Genomic DNA, 15,919 nt, shown 5'->3' with positions numbered 1-15,919 from the left:
ATCTGATTAATCTGTGATCGGATGGGAATATTTTAGGTTGTGGAGTACATTACGCGACAATTAGGGATACATTTAATAGGAGCTTCGGCGGAGCATGCAGGCTTTGCTTTCATTGAACGATACAGAACGTGGATATAATATTCAGTCTTGGAACCTGCCGGACAGTGAACCTGATGGAAAGGGTTGTATGACCTCTGATGGATACTGTCAACCAGGATGCCTTGCAGCAGAAGACTCGGAACACTGTCTGGTTGTATCCTGGCTGCAGAGGATAAGACGCCTCACTCACTGAGTGCCGCCATTTGCAATATTTCCAAACCAAAGATCTTAAAAATGCGTGGAGACCTCTGGCCTATGCAATATCTGTCTCATATATCTATTTCCATTCTTGTTGTTACTCATTTAACTTGTATACGCAGAGTAGATCACAAGTGGATCTGGCACAAAACGGGGTTAACCTTCCTAGTATATAGAAACACAATTGGATTTATCCACTAAAGGGGGAGCTGACAGGAGAATTTGCAGAAGAGCTGTGGTTTTATCTCCCTCACTTCATCATTCAGAATAGGGGCCAGAAGGTTTCTGTAAATACCCCATTGTTCCTGTGCATAAAACCTCCTCAAGGAACCCCAAACGAGCATACCCTTGTCCTGTATACAGTCCCCTTTACTAGACATGACTCACTGGGCGCAGTCTATATAATTGGGAAGGGCTACATGCTGCTCTCCTGGCATTTTTGTATTAATCATGCTTGTTTTTAAGCTATTATCGTAACCCTTACTCAGTGCGGTGTGGCGTTCTGTTTCTACTCAAGTGCCTTGTATTCTGGATTTGGCCAATAACTGGATTATTCCCATGTTTGTAGCCGAGCGGCACACGTGCTGTTTCAGGCATTGATTGCTGTGTTGTAAATTTACATGATCCTTTTACTCTCTAGAATATTTATGCAATTGTTTTGGTGAATGGCTCAGCGGCCTATGCATTAAAATGAACCAAGGGCATAGGCAGTAGTCTCCAAAACCTCAAAGGGAGTGTTCCTTAATGTTTGAAAGAAGGGGCAAGCATTGCATACCCTCTGCACTTACATCTACTAACACACTGAATTAAGGGGCAATATTAAAACCTTCAAAATTCCTAGAAGTGGAACAAAAACTATGATTTTGCTTTCCCACCCAAACCTGGGGGTTTCTATTCGCTTATCAAACTTGTAAATTTTGATCTCAATTTATGGTGTGTGGGAGGAACACTGTGATTGCCAGAGACCAGACTTACACACAGTGGATTCACAATACTAAGGGCTACTTACCATATGAGTTATTATTATCATATAATACTAACTCAGAGAGGTGCATACCTCCGCCTCCATTGTCATAATTCAGCAATCTGTGGTCTCTAGGGTGTTAATAAACCAAAGGGACCCCATTTCTGCTAGCCTTGTTATGTCTGCCCCCGATCGGCACATCTGAATAAAAGCACTCACTCTGGTGTCCTGAACACCCATTTACTGCTGTATTTAGTGTCTTAATCTGTATCTGGACAGATATCTGTAATATATAAATATATACATATAAATGTAGATAGTAATAAATTATGATATTTAACCAGCAGCGTGTGCTTTTCTAATGCTGCGTGCATTCATGTTCCTTGGGGGTCTTAGGAGGCTCCTTCTCCTTATACCTAGAGGCGCTCCGACTTACCTTGGGGTCTCTACATGCACCAACGCCAAGGGCGTCTGTGTCTGCGGGTACACGGGTTTCCTTCTAGCCGTAAGTGTGCGCACAGTGATGGCTCACGATGTTCTTGTGAGTCTGTGTGCCGACTGATGCCAGAACGTATGAAACTAGCCAGATTGCGTCTATGTAACAGATGTACACGTGTAACTATTCTGTATGTTTCTGTGATTAGGTACATGTATGTACATGACCGTGGCACGTTTGCCTGTGAGAGCTTTATTTTGGCCGACCGCCCGTGTTGAGTTTCGCCTGTACACACCCAGCTGTAATTAGCGTCACACACCCACACGCACAGCATTAAGGGTTTCAAACAGCCAGCCCCTGTGATGTCTCTTCACGGACAGGCTGGTTTAACTTGTTATGTGCTGCTCGTGTTAAAGACATATAATAAAGATAACACAATAATAAGGATTCGATGTGCGAGTCTTTGGTGGACAAAGTCTTTATAAAAACTGATTTAAACTAAAATCAACAGAGAATGTAATTATGTGCACGTTGTTTTAGGCAGTGTGAAGGACAAGCGCTCCTACAAGCTTAATGTAAACCTTGACCTATACATTATATGTACAAACAATTAAAATACAACAGCCTAACCTGACTTTTCTCACTGGAAGGTGTGCGACGCATGAGCAGTTTTTATTAATATAAACATACAGATAAGAGGTACATCTTTCACCGTAAAATAATAATCATTTCCCTTCATATGTAATCTAGAAAATTGGTCCAATGTATAGATGGCATTTTATGTTGTAAATAGATGCCTATTTCTAATGTAGTTCAACATGAATACATAACTAATAAATAGCCCTACCTGTCGCACGTCCATTCACGGAAGGATGAGCAGCTCTGACTGGTCCAACCAGCTTCTCATCAGGAGATTTGAGTGTCTTTGAGTTCTTAGCGGTTCTGATTCCATCTGTGAATATAGCGAGACAATGAAATGTAATTAAGGCGGAAAAAAAACTTTGCTAGAGGATCTTTAGGTTTCAACAAGATAATGATTTTCCTAAGTAGACAGAAACTGGGCCACCTGCTGATCATCTCTGGAACTGCAGCTTATGAAGAGGAAGCACTTTTACCAGTGATACTGTTACAGAGGTGGGTGCATTGGCTGGTCGCCCTGCTGAATTGGTTTTAACTGCAGTATTGGAGGGCCAGACAATCCCCACTATCCAGGTAACCGAGACAGGGCTGTGCATGTGAGGCGGTAACAGACTAACAGCACCCCCTGCTGGCTAATTACTGATGCCACATCTTTCTGTGAAGTCTGGAAATGATGCTGGGGGTGCTTGTACCACACAGGACCTGACAGGACCCCCCCGCCCCAGGCCGCCACTGCTAAATCAAACCTTTATTAAAAATGTATCCCCTATTCTGTCTATGGCCCACCCCGGACAGGGGTAATATCTTCTGCCCCATCATGTCCCTTTTGCTGGAGGTCTCGTTAAGCACTGTGTGTTTATGTTTATCCTTCAGGTGATTTATATGGAGTCCCCATGACAGCCCGAGGCCTGCTAGAAGTGACAAAATACATTGACAGACAGCACATAAAGGAGGGGTGGGAGGCCGGCAGCACTTTGTCGCACTGCGTACCTCAGAACCGAGCACAGTAATACACAGGAGCAGCATGCACGGGTTCCGGAGACCTGGTTAGGGATAGATGGCTGTCAGCACCAGTAACGCACCACCGGACCTGGAAGCGAAACACCCGGTGAACCAGGTTCCGCGGTCCCACCCCACCGGAGCCTCCAGTCAAAAACAGCCGCATCACTTTCAGAGCCCCAGGTGAGGAACAAAGCGGCTTTTTATTAGCTGAAGCGCATCACCTCAGTGGAGCCAAGGCACCCTCACGGTTGCCTCTCATTGGCTGCCGTCGTCCCTGTCCCTTCGGTGATTGGCTTCTCTTTTCTGTCTTCTCCGATTGGTCGTTTACTTCCCGCCTTCAATACGATTGGTTTCTGCTGCTGGCCTCGCCTCATGACAGCTATTCCGGACTTCAACTTCCATCATGCACCGCGGGTGACGTGCCGGTCCCGTGACCCCGCCTCGCTCCTCCCGGTGTGCGCTAAAGATGGCGGACGAGGAGGGGGACGGGTTGTTGTCCCGGAACGGCGGGGGCCCACGGGTGGTGCGGATAGTGAAGTCTGAGTCCGGGTACGGCTTCAACGTGCGGGGCCAGGTGAGCGAGGGCGGCCAGCTCCGGAGCATCAACGGCGAGTTGTACGCCCCTCTGCAGCATGTCAGTGCCGTACTCCCCGGGGGTGCTGCCGACCGGGCCGGCATCCGCAAAGGAGACCGCATTCTGGAAGTGTGAGTATGTCAGGAGAACCAGAACCGGAAGGATAACGGGGAGCCGGGGTATGGGGCCTGGCAGGACTATGGGATGGTGTGCAGGTTATGCTGAGAGGCTCGTGTCGGTAACTGGGGGTCTCTGCCGGACGGAAGCCCTCCGTAGTATAGCTGTCAGTGGGCAGCGGCTGGATTGCACCCCCAGTACCTCCGAGGGGGGCTCCAGACAGTCTGTGTTTATAACTGCCCTAGAACTGTGTGCGGCTTCAGCCTATAGGATTGCAGCCAGGAGCTGCTGTGTCCCCTCAGAGCATGGGGCCCCTGATCATGCACAGACCCTCAGCTGCCCTGTCTCCTGGGGCAGGATTATCTGTGCTGTGTGCATGTGATGCTCCGGGCATGACCCGCTCCTTAACACGCGTGTCATCACATGTTACTGCCCCGATGGGGTATCACCCAGGGGACAATCTCTGGGCGGCAGATCTTAAACAAACTGGGGGACCCTTGTACCGGGTGCCCCCCTCAGATGGGATCGGATCTAAGAGGCTCTCAAAGTTTTTTTTAAAGTGGCTTTATCGCTATAGCAACCAGTGGAGTTAAGCGTAGTGGAGGTAATAGGTTTTCGAGCTCTGGCCCCTCGGACTCAGGAAGGAAGTCTGGCGTGACGCTTCCTCTTTATGGTGTCTGAATCCGTCCGTAGGAAGGGCCGGGAACATAAGGCGAGAGCTCTGCGTTCTTGTGACATCGGCGCGGTCGCTGATGATGTAACTGCCTGGCTCAGCTGGGGGCTGTGCAGGACGGTTGCTCCCAGACAGGGGAGTGGGACATCCCCTGAATTTTACCCAACTACTAGGGCGTTGGCTAAAGGAAGGTGGATCTAGTGGCCCCTGGAAGCAGTGTGGCCCCTGTCGCAGCAGACAAAGTTGGGTTACACTACAACAATCCCCAAAAGGGTTAAAGGGCATAGAGGAAGGTGTTTCACAGGGGAGGAATGTCAGATCGAGGGGCAAAGTCCACATTTTGTGGGTCAGAGGCTAAAATATGATGTAAGGGAACACTTCGCTGAGAGGGTGGTGGATACGTGGAACAGCTTTTCAGCGGAGGTTAGCTTGGCATGTTTCTGGCAGATTAGGTATGGCCGGCGGCTCGGCGGATGATCAGTTAACCCTTTCTGTATCTGCTGGAGAGTTTTGTGGTAACCTCACCCTGTCTCCTTTTCAGAAACGGGGTGAACGTGGAAGGAGCCACTCACAAGCAAGTGGTGGATCTGATCCGAGCCGGGGAGAAGGAGCTCATCCTCACAGTGTTATCGGTTCCCCCCCACGAAGCCGAAAGCCTGGACCCCAGCGATGACTCTTCGGGGCAATCGTTCTACGATTACACCGAGAAGCAGGCCGTTCCCATCTCGATCCCCACCTACAAGCACGTGGAGCAGAGCGGGGAGAAGTTTGTGGTGAGGGGGCTTGCTGTCGCCGGGGCGTTCGGCTCTGTCGCCGGGGCGTGCGGCTCTGTCGCCGGGGCGTGCGGCTCTGTCGCCGGGGCGTGGCTTCCACTCAGTGTCCTCTGCCCTCCTGCAGGTGTACAATGTCTACATGGCGGGCCGGCAGCTGTGCTCAAAGAGATACCGCGAGTTCGCCATCCTCAACCAGAACCTGAAGCGGGAATTTGCCAATTTCACCTTTCCTCGGCTGCCGGGGAAGTGGCCGTTCTCCTTATCGGAGCAGCAGCTAGACGCCCGGCGGCGAGGCTTAGAGGAGTACCTGGAGAAAGGTGAGCGGCAACCAGGGGGAAGGACGTGGTGCAGAGGGGGGATCCTGGGGGAGGAGAGGGGGATGTTATCCTGGGGGGGGGGATTATCCTGCGGGGGGAGAGCGCTCACAGGTTCTTGGTTCTGCTGTTTTGCAGTTTGCTCCATTCGAGTGATCGGGGAGAGCGACATTATGCAGGAGTTCCTGTCCGAGTCGGACGAGGTGAGGCTTGGGAAGTGGGAGCGCGCATGAACTAGTTGGATATGGGGTAGGGTTAACCCTTTCACATCCTCCCTAGAACTATAACGGGGTGTCGGATGTGGAGCTGCGGGTTGCGTTGCCTGACAAAACCACGGTGACCGTTCGGGTTAAGAAGAACAGCACCACGGACCAGGTGTACCAGGTAATAGGCTGTCCTGGCCGGGGGCCGGAGGGGGCGTGGCTGGAACGGTCCTTTTCTCACCAACTTTATTGTTCCGACAGGCTCTCGCGGCCAAGATCGGGATGGATGGAATCACAGCCAATTATTTTGCCTTGTTTGAGGTCATTAATCACTCCTTTGGTCAGTACCCACAATGCATTCCTCTCGGCATCGTAATTTATTTACCTAGAAAGAGGCCGAGTCACTGTAATCGGTGTTAATGCTTTATAGAGCCGCGTTCCTCTGTGGCAAGGTGAGGGTTGCCCGTCTCTAATAGGATCTGCTGAAGATATTAGTTTTTTGATCTCTGAACAGAGTCCAAAATCCACATGTCTGTCCAACTCATAAATCGGTGACTGTGAGCCTAAAGACAGGACGTAGAAGAGCGCCACCCCATGAAAGAATGGGGGAGCGTGGCTGCTGCAGTTTAATGTTAGAGGAATGGGGGAGAGCGGGGCGGCTGCTGCAGTTTAATGTTAGAGGAATGGGGGAGAGCGTGGCGGCTGCACTTTAATGTTAGAGGAATGGGGGAGAGCGGGGCGGCTGCAGTTTAATGTTAGAGGAATGGGGGAGAGCGCGGCGGCTGCAGTTTAATGTTAGAGGAATGGGGGAGAGCGCGGCGTCTGCAGTTTAATGTTAGTAGAATGGGGGAGAGCGCGGCGGCTGCAGTTTAATGTTAGAGGAATGGGGGAGAGCGCGGCGGCTGCAGTTTAATGTTAGAGGAATGGGGGAGAGCGGGGCGGCTGCTGCAGTTTAATGTTAGAGGAATGGGGGAGAGCGTGGCGGCTGCACTTTAATGTTAGAGGAATGGGGGAGAGCGGGGCGGCTGCAGTTTAATGTTAGAGGAATGGGGGAGAGCGCGGCGGCTGCAGTTTAATGTTAGAGGAATGGGGGAGAGCGCGGCGTCTGCAGTTTAATGTTAGTAGAATGGGGGAGAGCGCGGCGGCTGCAGTTTAATGTTAGAGGAATGGGGGAGAGCGCGGCGGCTGCAGTTTAATGTTAGAGGAATGGGGGAGAGCGCGGCGGCTGCAGTTTAATGTTAGAGGAATGGGGGGGAGCGGGGCGTCTGCAGTTTAATGTTAGTAGAATGGGGGAGAGCGCGGCGGCTGCAGTTTAATATTGATAAATGTAAAATAATGCACTTGGGATGTAAAATTCCAAAGACAGAATATAGCATTGGGGGCCCCTGGGCTGTCGGCTCGGGGGTAATTATTTCTGAGGACTTAAAGATAAGCAGAAAATGCAATAATGCCTCAGAAAAAAAAAACCAAGCCAGGGGCATTAGTGGCCGAAAGAGGTTGTGCCCCTTTACAGATCTCTGCTCCTCACCTTAGAGTAGTGGATACAGTGCTGGAGACCCCATCTCTGTTTGTACGATTTGACTGTATTGTATGGCACAGCTCAGGAAGCGAGGTGCTCACGTCCGATGCGTGCCGGTCACACGTCCAATGACGTGTGAGAGGTGTGGCTAACCATTTCTTTTTATTTTCTACCCGTCTCCGATTGGCTCCTGCCCTCTCAGTCAGGAAGCTGGCACCCAATGAATTCCCACACAAGCTGTATGTACAGAATTATACGTCGGCTGTTCCCGGCACCTGCCTCACCGTCAGGAAATGGCTTTTCACCACTGCCGAGGAGGTCCTGCTGAAGGATAACGATTTGGCGGTCTCTTTCTTTTTCCACCAGGTCCGTAATGTGCGGGGAGCCCCCTCCAGCTTGCTCTGTCCACAGCGATCAGCTGTCATGGCCATGAATGGCTTCTGGGAGCGCCGTTTGAGCTTGGTCTTGTCTTTTTTCCTCCCCAGGCAGTGGATGATGTGAAGAGAGGATATATTAAATCAGATGACAAATCCTACCAGCTGCAGAAGTTGTGTGAACAGCGCAAGATGTTGATGGTGAGATGGATGGGGGCTGCTCGGGGTGCGGATTTCGGGGGGGGGGTATCCGAGGTGCGATGTGATGGCGTTAAGATGCTGTCACTCACCTGCTGCTCTACCTTTTCCCCAGTATTTGAATATGGTGCGGAGCTGCGACGGCTACAATGAGATCATGTTCCCGCACTGCTCGTGTGATTCCCGCAGGAAGGGCCACGTGATCACCGCCATTGGTATCAAGCACTTCAAGCTGCTGGCCTGTACAGAGGAGGGACAGCTGGAGGTGAGTGAGGAGCAGGCAGGCGCGGTCCCGCCTGCCTGCGGTGCGATGGTGACCCGTCTGTCTGTTACAGAACCAGGTGATCGCGTTTGAGTGGGACGAGATGCAGAGGTGGGACACTGATGAAGAAGGAATGGCGTTCTGCTTTGAGTACGCCCGGAGCGAGAAGAAGCCACGATGGGTGAAGATCTTTACTCCATATGTGAGTACCTCGCTGTCTCCAAATCTCAGCCGCAGCTGTCCGTCCCCTGCCCTGACCCGTTCCCTCCCCTGACCCGTTCCCTCTTTCTCTCTCGCAGTTTAATTACATGCACGAGTGCTTCGAGAGAGTCTTCTGTGAACTCAAATGGCGGAAAGAGGTAACTCCTATTTCAGGGGCTGTGTTTGGTAGGAAGTTAGGGACGCTTTTTTTTTTTTTAAACTTCTCCCCTTTTTTCTTTGCTGTTTGTGGAGGTGGAAGAGGAAGCCACAGACAAAGACAACAAGAACTGCAGTAACGACAGCACGTGCAGCAAGGTAAGCGGTCCCCGCGTTGCTGCTAGACCTGAGTGGCGCAGGGCTGTTTCTGCGGGAAGATAAGCTAGTACTTTGTCCATGGCTGCACAGCAGCGCCGTACAGTGTGGGATGTTCAGACACCTAGCCCCTGCCTCTGACTGTTTTTTCTTTCTCCCCGTTACCCTCACAGAACGTCTTTCAGATCGTACGAATGCAGCACAAAGATACCAGCACCTAGGGCCTGGCCGCCCGATCGGATCCTCACCCCTCTCGCCCGGCAGAGCTTCGTAACACAAGAAGCCCATCTCATCGAGTAAACATGAAGCAGGCGGACTGAATAGCATTTACCCCGGCACCACTCCTTTCTGTTCTCCACCGCGGGGGTTACGAATTCAGGTGTCACGAGACTTCCGGGACCCTCCCTAAAACGACGTCATTTCAAACGCTCTCCGGAGCGTTAAAGTGCCCGTATTGCCTGTGTTTTTGGGCCCATTCCCTCTAATTCCTGTCTGCATGTTTAAATTAACCCTTCAGTCATCTAACACTACTACCTGAAAAGAGCTCGGTGGATATAAAAGCGGCCCTCGTGGGGAGGGAGATGGCTGCCTTGCTAGGCCGCGCATAGGATTTAGGAGGATGTGGAATACATTAACGGATCCTGGCAGGGGGCCTTAGTCATGTATATTTTCAGCAATAGATCGTGCCCTTCTTTTTTTTTTTTTTTTTCTTGTAGCCGACACTCCTGCGTTTACTGCTCCTGCCCTGATCCCTCGGCCGTGTCCCCTGTAAATACCCCCCTCTAATGAGCAGGTGCTCTGGTGGCCGCCGGCCCCGCATCCTCTCCCTCCTAATGATTCCAGCTCTGGCGGGCTTATTCCTCCGGTCTTATTTTCTGCCAAACTCGAGGCTTACGAGGATGTTTGTTTGGTGTTGAGGATTTTGAGGCAGCAGCTCTCGTCTAACCAAGGATCTCACTGCCAGCGTTGCCCTGGCATCTGTATTTACAGTCCTTGTCAGTGTTAATTAACTTTTTCCCAATTTATTAACTTTCCCGTTATAGTTCATGGAACGGCAGCGCCATCCGTTCATGCGTTACAATGAGAAATGGGTACCATTGCCCCGGCGTGCCAAATAAGGGGGGTGAGGGTAGAGAGACCAGAGCCGGCAGCAGGTATGGGGCGTGAATACAGGGTTCCCGGAGTCGGTTGTCGACGCCGTGCCTGCTCTTTGGCCTTGACGTGATGTTCCGGATCTGAAACAGGTTCCGGGATCTATTGCTGGTTCTGGAATAGGTTTGCGACCAAGTTCTAGAGCTCATGCGCACCAGCTGGGAAACCTGCAGCTTCTGAAAGGTTCTAGAATATTGTCCATGGGTCATAGCAATAACCCACCGTGGGAAAAGTGGTCCCTTAGCCCCGGTCGCTAGCTCGCAGGGCCTGAGTCCCCCTCCCCATCAGGGCAGACGCCTTCCTCACGGATCTTCTCACCACCTTCCATGGCAAACATCTTCACTTTTGTGTTTTTTTTTTTGTTTTTTTTTATGTTTAATTTATTTTCCTTAGAAGTCTAACCCGTTATTTTTTTTGGGCAGTATACTATATTTTTACTTGTGATTTTTGATCAGTGTGAAATGTTTAACGAGAAAGAGACTCCAGTTCACATCAGTGTTTCTGATTTTTTCATTTCTAGTTCTGACCTAACCACTCTGTCGTTTGGTAAGTCACCTTTAGTGTAATTAATTGTAACATATTTTAAAATAAATTTGATTTATTGATGCGAATGAAGCTGGTGTGAGCGGTTCATTCCCCGGCTGCCGCCTTGTGCCACGCTTGCTTTTGGCTAGGTGCAAATCAAGATACCTGCCGGCAGGGCCTGGAAAGGCGCAGCTACGATGCATGGACCCGGCTGTGGCTGCGAATAGCGTGCAAGCAGTGCATCCGCAGGATCGGTTACCGGTCTTGAGGCCGTCCATACTGGTGCAGGCTGCGCCAGGGGGGCAATTGATGGTTAAAAGAAATGTGGTCTGACTTGGATCACGTGTGGATATGCGAGCATGACGGGGTCACATAACGTAAGTGTGTGTGTGTGTGTTAGTATGAGTGTGGTGGGAGATAGGAATGAATTATGTTGGGTGGGTTGTTTAGTGATTAGGGGCAGATCTACGCTCCCACTCCTTTCACATACATACACAGCCACTCTTAAGACTATACATGTAACGCGCACGCACACTCATTCTCTGATTGTCCGCGCAGCTCAGACTTCGCCTCCTCATTTTCTTAGGAGAGCTGCAGCTGTTTCATCTACTCTGAAAGTGAACTCGCTGTATTCGGTAATTTATTTAAATGAACATTCAAATGGAGAACTTCCTACACGCTGTATACTGGTATCCTCCCAATTTTGGGCCACAGTCAGCCCCGCTGGGGTTAATAATAATAGTAATGGCTGCTGTTCAATTACTTCTGGGGCTTGTATTTATCTACAATCTGGAGCAGCAGGTATGGTCTATTGTATTTTACACAGAGCGCCAACAGAGTCTGTAGCACTGTACAAGACGGGAATACAAAATCACCATTAACACTGAGCCTGACCGTAGACTAAACTCCCAATTCAGCCAACAAACAGAAGACATACAGGTTCAGCGTTCTGCTCCGGCGCGCTTACAATACGAGGGGCACGAAGTTAGAAGGTGAGGGGCAGCTGACGCACAAATGATCTTATCGTCATCCTCTACACCGGACAGACAGCTTCTCTGAACAGTTGCCTGCATTCTAGCTGCTGCCCACAGGGGGGCGCCGCTGCCCAAGCAAACGCTTACTGAAAGACAATCTACTCTCTCGAGTGCTCCAGCCCCCAAACCTGCTAATCGCTGGCAGGGGACGTGGCCTGCTTTCCTGAGACAGTCGTGTCTGGGGTTAGTGTGATTAGCAGTAACCGGAGACACGATGATACTGATAAGCGGGGGGAAGACTCTCCTCCTCGTTCCATAGACAGGCACAGGAGAGTCTTCTCTTACCCCAGGGCATTAAGGCTTAAGACCGTGTGATCGGCTTCCATGTCCCACCATCAGGGCACACGCAAGAAGGGCAATAACCGATGACTGTAGCGTGATAGGATGGCTGAAATTCACATTCTCCCAGAAAATTGGGGTCAATTTGCTGCGACTGTCCCCAAAAGAATCGCAAACAGACTCTTGATCAAATTTATTTCATTTTGACAGAAAAAAATTAAATAATTCAAAATAAAAGTCAATAAATAAGAAATAAGTTAAGCATTATATAATCATCAGGAATTGGTCTGATATAACCCTACCCTCCCGCCACCCTGATTTATATTAAAATACCCTTTCCCCAGATTCCCATTCCCCTTAACCAAAGAAAAAAGTCCTAAATTTTTACGATAAAATGGTAGAGAATCTTTTTTTTTTTTTCTTTCTTTCTTTCTTTCTTTCTCAGCCTCTACAAAAGTCTTTACAATTTCGGGCGAATTCGGAGACTGTAAACATGTTGTATCTTCTGGGAGCGTTGGGGTGTGGGGTAAATCCTGTGACCTTTGACCTTCACCTCTCATGTCATAATTAACCCCAATCCTTGCCCCTGGGCATCAGGTTTCCTGCCCAGGACCAGGGCACAAAGGGGTTAACCCTTAGTGCACTGAAGGCTGCAGAGGCGTGTGATGGGTGTTTTGCCGTCGCTCCAAAAGGGTTAACGCATATGTATGCAGGCAATAATCTCTTTCCAAGCAGCATAAACACCCCCATTCCCCGATAACAGCGATGAGGGGGGCAAACACAAGGCAAACCGTCCCAGAGAGCATTACAGATGTACACGAGGAGGGGTGTGCAATGTTCATCCTAGCTGGCTGGCAGTGGGTTAATCTGGAAGCTTTCCCAGCAGTGATTGAGTTAATGCAGCATGTAATGTGTTAACAGAACGTGGTTATTGTTAAACATAACGTAAAATTACACTAAGGCTTAGGAGGGATGATCTGCAGAAGCGTTCATTGTGAAATGTTGCAATGCTCTGCAGAGGTCTCTCACAGCAGGGGTTTGGGTGCAATGCTGCGGCCCCTGAGCTTGCTGTTAAAAAGCCCAGGGTCTAATGGGTACATGCCAGAAGGTTAGGGTGTCAGGGACCCAAACAGAGTGTGGCTACCATTATCTTTGTGTAACGTTTAGCATTTTCCTAACAGTAAATAACAGGAAGGCCCTGCTTGAACACAGGTGGCTTATAAAACAGCCCATGAAACGTGCGAACATCGCTGAGAATCTCATGGTGCAAATGTTTGCCTTTACCACTGGAACTGCAGCTCAAATTCCCTGATATATTAAAACGTAATCGTGTAACTAGGGTTATTTTTAAACCAGGGGAAAGGATTATCGTGTGCACTGAATGAGCACTTCCTGTGGTGGCCTCGATAGGACAGGAAGTTATATGCGCAGATGAAAATGTCTTCCCCCAGCTGGGTTAGATACAGGGATGTCGTTTCTTGTATGGGTTGAGGGTTGTTACACATATAATAATGGCTGGGTTTAACGAGCAGGATTGGGGCCGCGTTGCCCCCCCCTCTGTGCCTCGCTGTTTGGGTAGGACGGGGTAATTGACACAGCAAAGTTTCTGTTCACAATCCTCCGCAGTTTTAAAAGGACTGAAGTTTCCTTGTGTATTTAGACTTTTTAATAAATATATATATATATATATATTTAACCCCTTTTGCGACAGCACTGTCTGTGAAATGTGGAGAAGCCATATGTTTACAGCCCTCCGGGGCAGATAAATAAACCTTATCCTACAATATAACCCCCCAGTATATTCCCCCGTGTGCCGTTGCGTCTACACGAAATCTCAGTCTCGCAGTCACGAGTCTCGTTTCTGCGTTAAACGCCGTACTTTGCTTTTTTTTAGTTTTTTGTTTTTTGTTTTTCATCAGTCGCTCGACATGTAGAAAATAAATCCTGCGTTTTTAGCGCTTAGCCCTGCTCGCTCCTCACCCCGCAGGATGTGCTCTGAGTGCCAGGAATGTGTCCGCCTCCCCGCAGAGTGGGTGGAGGTTTTGCTGGTTAATATTTGGGCGATTACCAGGTTCAGTGGTTTGAGTTTTCCCCTGAAAATATGGTATCCTTGGTCCAGCAGCAGTAAATGGAGTCCGTAGTGAGGCGCGGAAAGAGAAAGGAGGGAGGGGCTGGACCCAGGATCCCCTCGCACCCCAAAATCAGATGCACCCACTGAAACACAAAGCAAAAGAGACACTCAGAACAACAGACGAAGCCACCGCCAAGCCCCGCGCCCCAAATCTGGGTTTCAATCCTAGGAGAGCAGCTTGCATGGGGTGTAAGGGGAGCGGAAAGAAAGAGGGGCTTCAGGAGCATCACCCACCCGGCCTCTAGCTAATTATAACCCCCTTCCTTCCAAGAGTGCCGACATATCACGCAAACTACCATGACTTTTCACTCATTGCCCAGATCACATGAAGTGCCCACTCACTAGGCGTGCCCACTTGTTACCCACATCCCATGGAGTGCCCACTCACTAGGCCAGCCCACTTGTTACCCACATCCCATGAAGTGCCCATTCACTAGGCGTGCCCACTCATTGCCCAATTGCCTACTCACTACCAATAGGCTCTGCAGTGCTACCTATTAATACATATTATCCACGGCTCTTTGAAAGATGTGACAATGCTCTTCCAAGCTCTCAGGGTCCCTTCCTCGGGACACAAACGCGCAGCAGACAAGGCGGTCAGAGAGGTCTGTCTGTTCTCGGTGTGGAGTTCTGTAATTTGGGTGGAACTATGTGAGTTACGACGGGGTTGCTGGCTTTCTAGCTTGGCCCGGTCACTGAAACACTGACTTTATTCAGGTGCACGGTCCACTCGCTCCCAACCCTTGTCACACGACACTGAGCACCGGGGGACTCGTTCTCTTCTCGGGACCTCATAGTCTCTCCTATCCTCCTTAGATGTTTTTACGGCCCCTCTATATTCGTGCCGGAGACAGGACGACGGGGTGTGAGAACCAAGGGGCTTACAGGAGGCATCATCCAGAATTCCAAACTACCAGATACATAGGGATCAGAAGCCACAGGGCCACACATGGAGAAGACACAAAGCCGAGGCAGGGCTTGGGAAGTTATCCTCCATGTCTACATCCAGCAGCTGGAGAACAGAAGACTGTGGCCCAGACTCTGTGACCGTCGATACCCCAAGGCTAAAGCTACGGCGGGGTCCGCTCTTGTCCAAAACACACTTGGTCAGAATCGTGCCTCTAGGAATTAACGCAGCTTCTTCCCAGCTCTGTCCCCCTCAAAGAGCTCTGCGGTCCCAAAAGTTGCCCAAATTTGTGTAGATAATGCGGCGGTCTGCAGCCGGTCACTGCGTAATTAAACTCCCAGCGCAGAGGCGAGGGGGGCAGCAGTCGTTCCTCGGGGGGCGTCTATTCCACAGGCATAAAGAAGGTGAGCGGGACGAAGACCTGGGTTAAGGTGACAGCCAGAGAGGGGGTAGCGGAAGCTCATGGTCCAATTCACATGCAGAGGGTGAAATATATGGGAGGAAGAATTGGGGCGTTGGATGAATTATGTGACCTCCTAGCAAACCTCCGAGCCCTCCGCGATCACGAGTTCTAACTCCTGCCACTGAGTCCGCGGATTCACCGTGAATGAGGAGTCAATGTGACGGCTTGTAAACCCCCTATAGCTCCTGGATGATCTCACGTTACATCGGTGTGACAGGCCCCGCTAAACTCTTGGGGGAAGCCGGCTACGATTACTATCCGCTATATGGAATCATGTGGATTATAAAACCAGTACATGACCTACACTGGCCTCCGCTCCGCTGCCATCTACAGCGACAAACAGCCGAGGCTTCATCGTGTGATGATGACGAGGAGTGAAAGAGGATGAAGGAGAAACAAGGAGGTAGCGCAAGCCACGAGCGAGAAGCGGAGGAGCGCTGGGGGTACATAACGGGCACAGAACAGGTGGTGAGTGGGACATGATGGTGGGAGAAGGGTTACCAGTGAAATTACCAGGAACCAAAAAGTGATCGGCGGTCACAGGTCCATCACATCACCTTTTACCAAATG

At 50.2% G+C, this 15,919-nt stretch overlaps 1 protein-coding gene across 3 annotated transcripts; it reads left to right on the top strand.

Annotated features, from left to right (window-relative positions):
* Positions 1 to 3,804: 3,804 nt before the first annotated feature.
* Positions 3,805 to 9,079, top strand: LOC149272658 (sorting nexin-27). Of its 3 annotated transcripts, XM_089506835.1 has the most exons (13): positions 3,805 to 4,043; positions 5,244 to 5,475; positions 5,600 to 5,792; positions 5,928 to 5,992; positions 6,069 to 6,173; positions 6,254 to 6,332; positions 7,714 to 7,877; positions 7,997 to 8,086; positions 8,199 to 8,348; positions 8,419 to 8,547; positions 8,645 to 8,704; positions 8,799 to 8,861; positions 9,032 to 9,079. In XM_089506835.1, exons 1-13 carry the CDS (start codon positions 3,805 to 3,807, stop codon positions 9,077 to 9,079), a joined length of 1,617 nt encoding a protein of 538 aa, XP_089362961.1. The 3 variants fall into 3 exon arrangements, with proteins under 3 accessions (XP_089362961.1, XP_089362963.1, XP_089362962.1); XM_089506837.1 differs by lacking the exons at positions 5,244 to 5,475; positions 8,799 to 8,861 and having other exon boundaries at positions 3,850 to 3,912; XM_089506836.1 differs by lacking the exons at positions 5,244 to 5,475; positions 8,799 to 8,861 and having other exon boundaries at positions 3,850 to 3,972.
* The last annotated feature ends 6,840 nt before the right edge of the window (positions 9,080 to 15,919 follow it).

The sequence above is a fragment of the Sceloporus occidentalis genome, unplaced genomic scaffold (genome assembly GCF_023333645.1).
Source record: "Sceloporus occidentalis isolate IW3139 unplaced genomic scaffold, rSceOcc1.0.p SCAF_427, whole genome shotgun sequence".
Lineage (NCBI taxonomy): Eukaryota > Metazoa > Chordata > Lepidosauria > Squamata > Phrynosomatidae > Sceloporus > Sceloporus occidentalis.
This window is presented reverse-complemented; position numbering and strand designations above follow the sequence as displayed.